Here is an 11,066-nt window from a genome sequence, read left to right on the forward strand (position 1 = left end):
GAACACACACACAGGAAGTCACAGACATGAAGGATCCAGTCCTGTCTGTGAGTAACTAAAGATCACTAAGGTTTTTACACACACAAGCCATTTTTTGTATTTTAAAATAAAAAAATATGACTTTAAATTATTTAAAAATGTCTGAGTTAAAATTTATATTTTTTCACACTGTTTTACAAACACACATCCATGTGCATTATTAGGGGAGTTGCATAAATGTGTTACACAGGTGTCTTTTCTTACTGAGTGTTTCATTGCTCGTCGTGCTGATCTGGGGTCAACACCTGCAGCGTTTTGCACCAGTTGTGGGGAATCCAGTGCTTTGTAGACACATGCGGGTACACTGTGCACAGCGTTTCCCAGTAGGAGAACCAAGGCAGAGTTTGGTGTTCTGTCAAACTCGTCAAGTACTAATTTCTCTAACAAGCATTACTTTTTTCAGTTTTGGCTAAAATAGCCTCCGAGTTTAATTGCCTGTGAAAAAAAGTGTCAATTTTCTGGCCATTTTATGTACTTTGATTCCCAATCAAATTTTGATAGTAAGTTCCATGTTTTATTGACATTATGAATATTTTCAATAAAAAATGTACCATATTGAAATGGTTATTTGGTCTTCCCCCACCGTCTTTGAAGGATTTGTTTTCACGTTTCTTCTTAAGGGCATTTTGAACCCCTACTTAGGACTGCTGTACGCCCCTAGCCACATAGGGGCATCACAGCATAGTGAAATGTGTAAATGTGTGTTCTGTGCTGCTGAAAAAACACAAATACCACAACTAATTGGGTTTATAAAAATGCTTACATTAATGGCAAAAAAGTACAACAGAGTAATTTCTTTTTGTCAAAGAATATCTCTATGGAACAGTTGTTGATGCGTTTGTCTTTTGGGCTTGTGGTAAAGCGTCTGCTCTGAAACTGGAGGTCATTTGTTCAAATCATACCAAAGACTCAAAAAATGGGACCCAATTTGTCATTTGACACTCTGCCTTAAAGAGTTGGATTTGGAGGGTTGATCCATCAGATGGTTCTTGAATATGGCTATTACTGCAGCTCCCTGATCCTGAAGGGGATGTCAAATACAGTAAACTTATTTCACTCACGATACAGATTTATGACAAGTGATGGGACTTTATGGAGGCAAAGAAACTTATTTTGAAGCTGGATTTGTCACAAACCTATTCCTAAAAGCAAGAGTAATTGACAGGGGGTATAAAAAAAACATACAAACAAAAAATATGTATTTGTTTCTTTGTCTGTATGTCTAACAGTGTAAAACATTAGTCACAGCTGCCCTTACAGCTAGATACGGGATGTCTGTGGATGAAAATGGACAAAATTGTACACATGAGGTTGCAAGTTCAGATTTCTCAATGAGCCCAAAGCAAAAATGTCCGTATGCATTTTTGTGCAAAAAATACAACACACAAAGGGGGCTACGGTGAAATAGGTGGGATGCAGACGTATTGTATGATTTGTTCTTCTGTTAAACCTCCCCAAATCCTGCAGACTGCACAAGGGAGCCATTTCATGTTCATGTGACAAATGGATACTCTTCGTGTCACACAGGTTTCCCATTTTTCAGCTCCAGCTGCAAGGGCAGTTGTGTCCAATGCTTTACTAATGACTGTGGCGTAACAGCATTGTATGACATCATCATCAGTAAGTGTGGGACACTTACAGTAGCTCCTCAAAAACTTCACCCTACACTCACCACGAGAACGACAGTTGTGCGTTCCTTTGTCAATGAGCCTTTAGGGAACAGCAGGACACACCTATGCAAATTATTTATAAGGTATGAGTTATGGTCTTTTCATATCCAAATTTGTCACAGACAGAATGGTGATGGCTAATGGGTTCATTTTGCAGTGAAATTTGGTCAATAAATGTAGACAACACCAGATGAACATTTCAGAATTTGTTGAAATGATGAGAACATTGTTCTGAACAGAACTGGATGTGAACATTTATTTTTTCTCTTTGAAGCATCATCAATCTCTGTATCAAAGATCATTTTTCACCTTTCCGTCTATACTCAATAATTCATGTTCAAACCAGTTCTCTCAATTTGTCGCTCATGTCTTTCACCAGGAAATAGTCTGATCCCTTTCTCCTACCATCTTTCCAGTTTCACCCCTCTGCTAGCTCCATTCTCTGATTCAGGATTCATCCCAACATGTCGTGGAGATTCCTCACTAGAGTGTTCTTTGGTGGATACCACTTCATTAAGTTTGAATGCGAATAGAAAGAGCATTTCTTGGCTATCGCTACACTGGCTCACAACACAGCGTCTGCACAAGGCGGGGATGGGGGTCTAGCTTTTGATTACCGCTAGCTTTGCGAAGAAAGTGTTTGTGTTAGCCTTGGGGGCGGAGCAGACTCTTCCTGGAGGGGGCGGTTCTCAACTTGTGATGTAAGCATGTGAGGATCAGCTTTATGTTAATGTATCTGCGGTGTTCTCAAGTGGGAATTGAAGCCGGAAAACTGTTTAAAACCTCTATCGTCTTATCTTTTTATGAAGAAGTCATTTGGTCAGACTTTTTAGCAAGTAGCCAATTATAACATGACCCTTATGTGAGGATTATGTTCTTAGGTTTAGTTCTGTCAGGTAAATTTCCTGATTTTTATCTTTTTGTGCTCAGAGTTGTTTCCCCTGTCAGTCGTGCCAGGTGTAAGGATCATTAACATGAATCAAGGCAGGATTGTCAACCTAAACCTGGTGTGACAGACAGAGGGAAGACAGCACACGGAGCATGGCCAAAATCAAGAACACAACTGTAAAAACCAAATTAACTTACATAACCCTCCCACCTTGAGGTTGTAAAGTCACCAAATTAATACATTGCTGAAAGCTTGGGCTCAGTGGATGGGGCGTCCCCCAAAACTGCCTCTGTAATAAACAGAAGTATGAAAAAAGTAAAGAGAATCGGTTTTCACATGTTAAAACGATGCAAAATAGATGCTGGCGTACAAGTGTTCGTGAATAAGATTATACAGCTGTAAACCTGTACAGGATTGTCCCTTTACTAATGTCAAAAGAGCTGATGGATGAAGAACTTCTGCTTATGTTATAAATTGGTTATTAAAATCCTTATGGCAGCATTTGATGAACATGCTTCAAAAATAAGGAATTTTTGATAATAATCAATACACTTCAATCAATCATAGCTTCATATTCACTGCAAGCAACATTCATTAAAACTCCCTTTAATGTAGGTCACCTGCTTGATCCAAAGCAGTCTTCATATGATATTTAAAACTACTTTAAATTAAATAAAAAGGAAGCAAACCTGTTTAATGCAATTAAGTTTATTTTGTTTGCAGTTAACACATCACGATTAAGCAGATAACATATCATAGAATATACCAGAGGTGTGGATTCAAGTCACATGACTTGGACTCCAGTCTGACTTGAGTCATGGATTTAATGACTCGACGCGACAAAATGTAAACACACTTGCAACCAATCAAATTGCAGCCAAACCAATGAAGACAATCAAATAAGGTGTCAATTTCTTGTTCCCAAGGTCAATATGTTTGGGCGTAAAAATTTTGAAGATGTCAACAAAAATAATTTGCTCAACATGCAGTTTGAATATTATGGGTGGATTCTTGATTATGTCCTACTATGTCTGAAACTTAAGGTTGTACAAAGCCTGGTAACTTGTAAAACAGGGCTGACACCAGCTTATCTGCTAAGTAACTACTCGCTGCCGAGTTAAATCAAGTTAGACTGTGAGGAAAAGATGATTGAAAAGCTTTGATAAATAAATACATTTCATTTCAGCATACATGGTCTGTGTAAATAGTATTACTCTGTTGTTAAAATGACTCAAAGTGACTTGAAACTTTCAATAGTAGGACTTGGACTTGAGCCTTCTCTGTCTTGACTTGGGACTTGATTTGGGGCTTGAAGACAAATACTTGAGACTTACTTGTGACTTGAAAAACAATGACATGGTCTCATCTGTGTATAACATGCATTTCAATAAAAGGAATTGGACTTGGGAGTTGTTCGTCTTGACTTGGGAATTGACTTGGAACCAGAGTCAGGACCTTCCTTTTTTGACTTAGGGCTACTTTATAGCATTTCCCTGCTTTGACTTGACACAACAATGACATGGTCTCATCTGGGTATAAAATGAATTTCAATGGAGAGAATTGGACTTGGGACTTGCCTGCTGTGACTTGGTACTAGAGTCAGGATTTCCCTTTTTTGACTTGGGACTATATTCAGCATTTGCCTGTTTTGACTTGGGACTAGATTCCGGACTTGCTTGTTCTGACTTAGGGCTTTACTTGAGACTTGCCTGTTTTGGCTTGGGACTTGACTTAGGACTTGTAGACATTACTTGAGACTTACTTGTGACTTGCAAAACAATGACATGGTCTAGTCTCTGCTTAACATGAATTTCAATGAAATGACTTGGACTTGGGACTTGGCCGTCTTGACTTGGGACTTGACTGCTTTGACTTAGGAAAAGAGTCAGTACCTCCCTTCTTTGACTTGGGGCTAGATTCAGGACTTGCTTTCTTTGACTTGGAACTTGACTTGTGACTTGAGGACAAAGACTTGAGACTTTTTTTTTGACTTGCAAAACATTGACTCGGTTCCACCTCTGAAACATACCTGATTATGTTGACATGAATCTAGATGTTAGGAAATTGATGCTATAATCTGACAATCGAAGCACAAATAGGCAGATTGAGGCTAAGCAAGGCAGCAGGAACATAAAAAATCTATTCACTGAGGTGAGTGACAAAAAACATGGAATATTGTAAGAGGTATTTGGACAAAATCATAGATATACATGAAAGAAAAAAGTTAAAAGTCTCATGTTAAATCAAGAAAAACTCAAAGCTTTTACATTCATCTCAGATTCTATTACTTTCTGTTCCACTCTTTTTAATTTTGCTGTTGTCCCCCCTTCTTCTTTGAGAATTTGCATTCTTTCCTCGTTCTCTTGGCTCATGTCACTCCGTCAACAGGGGCTGCAGCGGGAGAGGAGATGGCTTCTCTCTTCGGCCTCTTTGCTGTGACTTTCCTGCAGGTTTAGCTGCAGGTTGTCGGCTGTGATCAAGAGAGTAAAAGGAGGTTTCACACCAATTAACTAACAGTGATAAAGAGAAGGGTAAAAGCTACAGTGAAAACAAGTGTCAAACACTCGTTTGTGTAAAGTGTTGAAAACCAACTGTGAAAGAAGAGATAAGAACAGACAGGATAAGCCAATTACCATAAAAGAGGCATTTTAGAAACATTTACCTCTGACACTGGCAGTACTTCTTAGCCCTCTGCTGCTGTTGGGCTTTCTTCATCATCTGCATTTTTTTCTATGATTCATATGAAGATAAGAATCATTATTATCTTTTTTTTTCCTAAAAGAGAAAAATTCGTATTTCTGTTGCAGCAAATCTGGATCTGGTTTAAAATTTCTATCGTGTACCTTTTTTCTCCTGGCCCTGCGGGACACGAGAACAATAGAAATGACCAGGAGAATCAAAATTAGAGTACTGCCTCCAAGTGCAACCCAAATCCACCAGTCAAGGCCCAGCCACCGTGGGAAGCCTTGCTGATGGTCAGTTGTGCCTGGATGACCAAAGAAATATACTACATTAGAGATTCTCCATGAGAAATTGACATTTCATGTAATTAGATTTCAGGTTCAGATGGTTTGTGTGAGCAGCACCTACAGCTGACACAGGTGGTGTTCTTACTGCCCTTCGTGATCGAGTTCATGGATGACTTTGTCGTTGTGGGTGCAGATGCTGAAAGAAAGTACTTTTACTCACGATGGAAACACACTTTGTAAATTTACAAATGTCTTCATAGTTCAGCAGCAGGGTCGTACGTTTCACAGTGATGATCAAAGATGTTTTAAATGACTCTCCTCCTTCAGCGGTCACTTCACACGTCCAGTTTCCTCCATGTGAAGTCCTTACAGGTTTGAAATCTACTGTTTTATCATTGATGATGGAACCATCTGGTCTGTGCCACTTTACTGTAGTTCTTTGGTCCAATTTGTGTACCTCACACTGGAGCGAAGCATCACTGCCCTCCTGGAGAACACCTGAGGGTGTAACAACAACTGCAAACAAAGCACAGTAAACGAGGAGATGATGGAACGATAACACCAAAAGATGAACAATGCTGTCCTAACAGTAAGTTTATAAGGATTTAACAAAATGACCAAGAAATAGGACCCGTCTGAGACATAATCTTTGATTAAATAAAAACAAAATTGAGTTGTTTTAGAGTCAGAGCTTCATTGCAATGATTGTGATGTCTTTAGATGTACAATGAGAGACATTATTCACCTGAGACAAAATAAAGCCAGTGTTCTCGACTTTCCCTATTTGCTTTGCAAGTAAACTTCCCAGCATCTTCCTTCTTCAAATTGCTGATTTCCAGATTTGACCCTCTTGTTTTAGACCTCTTTGCAATATTGCTTTGGGCTAATAGAGAAGAGCACATGGATAATCATACACTGAGTAAATGTACAATATGTTTGAGTGATATATATGTTTTTTTTTTTAACACAAGCTTTTTTTAAGAACCTTTAGTGGTAAACCCCTTGTGATCAACTCTCAAAACTCGCTGTTCATTATAGAACCACTCCAGAATTGTCGGGTTTGTGCTGATCCCACACTCCAAGGTAATGCTCTGATCAACACGTCCAAAGAAAACTTTAGCCGCTGCAGGCAGGGCAGTCAGCACTAAGGAGAGAAAATCACAAAATTATGTCTTGCAGGCATAAAATAAAAGAATAAAAAATATCATGGAATTAATGTAATAAGTTACATCTGAAAAATACTGCTATGAAAAATTTCAACATTTTGGACAGTCAAAGCAAAAACAAAAAAATCATTTTTATACAAAGATTCATGAACTTCAAGCTTTACTTTTTGTCTTTCAAGAGAAAATGCAGTTACCAATAAACCAATAAAAAAATATATTTTTGGCACAAATGTCAATCTGCTTCATTGTTATCAACTCAATATTTGGCTGAGGCTCTTTGTACATGAATTACTGCATCAACACGCTGTGGCATGGAGGCCATCAGCTTCTCGTAAATATACAGAAGTGAAAGTCCAGGTTAGTTTTACAGCTGCCTTCAAGTCATCTGCATTGTTGGTTTGATGTTTCTCATTTTCTTCTTGACAGCAGTCCATAGACTTAGTTTGCTGGACTATCAAGCTCAGTAAGACCATGAACCAGCTTTACTTTTGGGAACGTAGGAAAGCATTCAATTCTGCTGGAAGATAATAATCAGCTTGTCAGCAGCAGGCAGAATGGCATTCTCTATAACTTCATGATTCCTTTAACTGTGGACTTCAGGAAATACAGTAGATCTGCACCACCAGATGACATGGAGTCATCACTGACCAGAAATAGGCCTCAGACTCTGGGATCTGGGTCAGTCTAGGTCTAGGTATCTGGTTTAGGAGTGTCCAAGCAATTTGGAGCTCATTTCTAGTATTTTTCTATGTGCTGATGCTCTTGATGCCCTGATTCCAACATCAATCCACACTTGTTCCCCTAAAATCTCAAGTTTAATTCAAAAATCCTCTCAAGGCTGCAGTCATCTCTGTTGCTGGTGCACATTCACTGTTACTGTGCTTGGATGCAGCACTCTGGGAACAACCATCTGGTTTAGGAAGGAATTTTTGGGTCTTGGCCTTCATGTGGCGAGTCTCAGAGACTGTCTTCTGAAGTCTAGTCAGCAGTCTAGCTTATGATTTTGTAACCCTCTGATCCAGACTGAGAAACCATTTACAGGCTCAGGAAACCGTTGTGGGTGTTTTGAGTTCAGTAACTGATGAGAATGTGGAACCAAGAGTTTGGAGACGAGCAAACTTTAGGTTTTCATCACCTGCAAGCAATAATCATTAAATAAAAACAAAAGAAACGCCAGAAGAATTTACTACTGTCATAACACAACCCAAAATGTGACGTTTACGTATGTGGGTCTCAAGAAGTTTATCTGTGTAATGATTCCTTGTAAATACAAGTTTCAGTTTTTAGATGGATATATAAAATAATGTAACCTTTTCATATTAACATGTTGTAATGGAATGAAACCTGGGCTTCCATAACTGTACATTTACATTTTACTTTTCAGTAAAATTGAACCACACTGATCAAAATAAAATAAAATAAAAATAAAAAAACACACCAAGATTTCCCAAAAACTTTTTTTGCTGATTGAAATTAAATAAAATTTAAAATTGGATTCACTTACCTAACCCCAGAAATACAACTATCTTCATTCTAATAGTTGATCTGCTTAAAAAATAAAAGAAAAATTGTTAGTCAAGGAAATAACATCCATTCTAGAGATGCACAACTTTGCAAAGGCGAAGCGTCTTACTGACAAACATGTGATCCTTAACCACCAAGCTCCCTACTTCCTTCCTTCACTGCTAACTTTGAAAAACGATTCTGCAAAGACTTGAAGATAGTTTTATTTCTTCATATTTCAATAATCAATAAAAATTACACCAGAAACCTGAAATCATAATTTATGTAAAACATATTTATTGTGTCTTTAATGACAAATAAAAAATCTTGATTTATAGTAACTTTGTTTTAGTTAATTTAGAAGATTAAATTGGCAAATTTGAGTATTTTTTTTAACGGAACAACAACATTAAGTTTATTTATTTGGTATTTATTGTTTTAAATATGACACAACACAAGCAACTCAAAGCTTCAATGTTCTCTGTTTTATAACTTTTTTTTTTAAGCAGATGACTCAAATCTGTTTGACTAAAAATAATAAAATGTAAAAAAAATGTTTCAACAGTTTTTCATTCTAAATAGATGTTTACAGCATTTTTTATAGCCTTCTGAAAATATTACAAAATCTTTAAAAAATCGAGTTTAAGGTGGATTTTAAACTTTTGCTCACGTTTTTTTTTTTTTTTTCAATTTGTACTTAATTACGGAGCAAGAACTAAAATCTGACCAACACAAAAGGCCTTCATTTCCTATCTGTTTGCTTAGCTGTCGGAAAAAACAAATACAAAAAACACGGAGAAAGACGGATCAAGTGGAATTTTTTTAAAAACCATGAATTCAGCTTATTTCTCAACACAACTCAAACATTCAAGTCAGTTTGAAATCTTACCTTTTTTTTTTTTTTTTGTTCGAGCCAGAAAAGTTTCTTTTTGAAGACAAATAAAATCTTTCCTCGTCCTCTCAGAGCTTCACTTCAAAAAAACAAGCATGCAAGGATGCAAAAACGGTAGAAGGCGGAAGAGATCTGAAGGGAAACCAACAAGGCCGACACCAACCCATCTCTGTGTGGGCTGCTACTTATGCTTTCCTGAAATCTAGGCCTGGTGCCTCGTATACACAAAAAGCTGAAACCTTAGTTAACAAGTTAACAAGTAAGTTAAAAAAAGAAACAAATATTGAGAAACTAAGAACATTGGATGCTCTTATTTATCTCCTAATTTTCTGTCCTCGTACACGGATAGAAGGATGATACAAAAACACTGAAAATTAAGCAACAAAACAATTGTTTGATTTTAGCAAACAAAAAATGACAATTACATTTTGCAATGTTTTTTCTTTCCAAACATTTAACACAACTTTAAAATGAGGATTTAAGATGAATTTTATTTTCTTGTATAGTACATAGTTTACACTTATGTCGACCAATCAGAGGAGGAGGATGCTTCTAGTTCAAAGTGTCTTGAGGTTTAGGCATCTGGACTGAAAATCTGTCTTGAACAGTTTCACATTCGTCACTTCAAGACCGAGATAAATGAGATCATTCATCGCCATCTGGCTCAAAGTGTCGACCTGAAGACTGAGACTATAACTGGCAGCTGAAGTCTAATAAGAGACTAATTTTGCTGATTGACATGAGAAAACTCAAGTCTCTTCTGCTGCTTCAGTTTTTTTTAAAACCTTCGACAGGTTATCTGAGGAAAACTTGGGCTGCTGTCTTTAGAATGAATCAATGAAGTTGTTAGTTGTACCCACTAAAGTGATCAGTTAATCAACACTTTATCCATCTGTCAACATCACTTTATTCAACTGTGCTTATATGCAATCTAAAAGAATTATTCACACTTTTTTTCTGATCATTGAAATTTTAAAATCTGACTGTAGATGACAGCATTTGTATTGATAAAATAAAAACAGTTTGACAGGAGGCAGATTTATATAACACCAAAATATTTTGATAAAACTAAACTTTTAAAATTACATGAGGAGCTTGTAATGTTTTAAATTCTGTACTTTGAGTATGCTGCCCCCTGCTGTTAGTCCTTAAAACGAAACATCTTATTTTAAAAAGATTAAAAAAGATTAAAGAGAGTTTATTGCCATTTGTACATGTTAAGGTACAAGTACATAGGAATTTTTTTTGGGTGCTCTCAAGTCAGGGTTGTTACCAGAGGTACAAAGGACAACAAAAACACACAATAGCCATATATAAAGAAAATAAAAGAAAATACAAGGAGACATGAGAATTGATTGATTGATTGATTGATTGATTGACACACAATTATTTCAAACTCATTACAGAAACAATGAAATGCATTGATTAGAAAATAGAAAACAAACACAATAAAACACACTTATGTCACATTTGGTTCATTCATTTTATTTAATTTTATTTTTTTTTTGGATAATTAACTTAAGTCAGTAGAGTTTGATTGATTGCTTGATAAGGAGTAGGAAGAAGTAAACTTATATAATTCCACCGCTACTTAATTACTTCATTTCACTCTTTTGCATAATTATGTAATCCGGTTGTTGTTGTTGTTTGGTTTGTTTTTTTTATTACCAATAGTAAAGTGAAGTGCTTGTTGATTATTGATTAATCTCATCAAACATTATTTCAGTAAACGGTAACATCAATCATACATCATGTAACAGATATGAAAAACTCATTGATTATCATCAAAATAAAATGTCATTTGAATGCAGAAAAATAATCATTAAACACTGAAATCAAGTTTTAAAGTAACCACTGATGTCATGGCAGCGCCTGCCTCCGCCCCCCAACAGCTGCTGCAGCTCATCACCTTGATCACCTGCACCTACCTGTCTGTCC

At 36.7% G+C, this 11,066-nt stretch overlaps 1 protein-coding gene across 2 annotated transcripts; it reads right to left on the reverse strand.

Annotated features, from left to right (window-relative positions):
• Positions 1 to 3,298: 3,298 nt before the first annotated feature.
• On the reverse strand, positions 3,299 to 8,534 carry cd4-2.2 (CD4-2 molecule, tandem duplicate 2). Of its 2 annotated transcripts, XM_036216097.1 has the most exons (9): positions 8,367 to 8,534; positions 8,238 to 8,278; positions 6,553 to 6,711; positions 6,313 to 6,450; positions 5,847 to 6,083; positions 5,689 to 5,763; positions 5,442 to 5,584; positions 5,261 to 5,328; positions 3,299 to 5,068 (listed from the first exon to the last, which is right to left on the reverse strand). In XM_036216097.1, exons 2-9 carry the CDS (start codon positions 8,263 to 8,265, stop codon positions 4,972 to 4,974), a joined length of 945 nt encoding a protein of 314 aa, XP_036071990.1. In that variant the 5' UTR covers positions 8,266 to 8,278; positions 8,367 to 8,534; the 3' UTR covers positions 3,299 to 4,971. The 2 variants fall into 2 exon arrangements, with proteins under 2 accessions (XP_036071990.1, XP_024123635.1); XM_024267867.2 differs by having other exon boundaries at positions 8,238 to 8,534.
• Between the last annotated feature and the right edge of the window lie 2,532 nt (positions 8,535 to 11,066).

The sequence above is a fragment of the Oryzias melastigma genome, linkage group LG16 (genome assembly GCF_002922805.2).
Source record: "Oryzias melastigma strain HK-1 linkage group LG16, ASM292280v2, whole genome shotgun sequence".
Classification (NCBI taxonomy): Eukaryota; Metazoa; Chordata; class Actinopteri; order Beloniformes; family Adrianichthyidae; genus Oryzias; species Oryzias melastigma.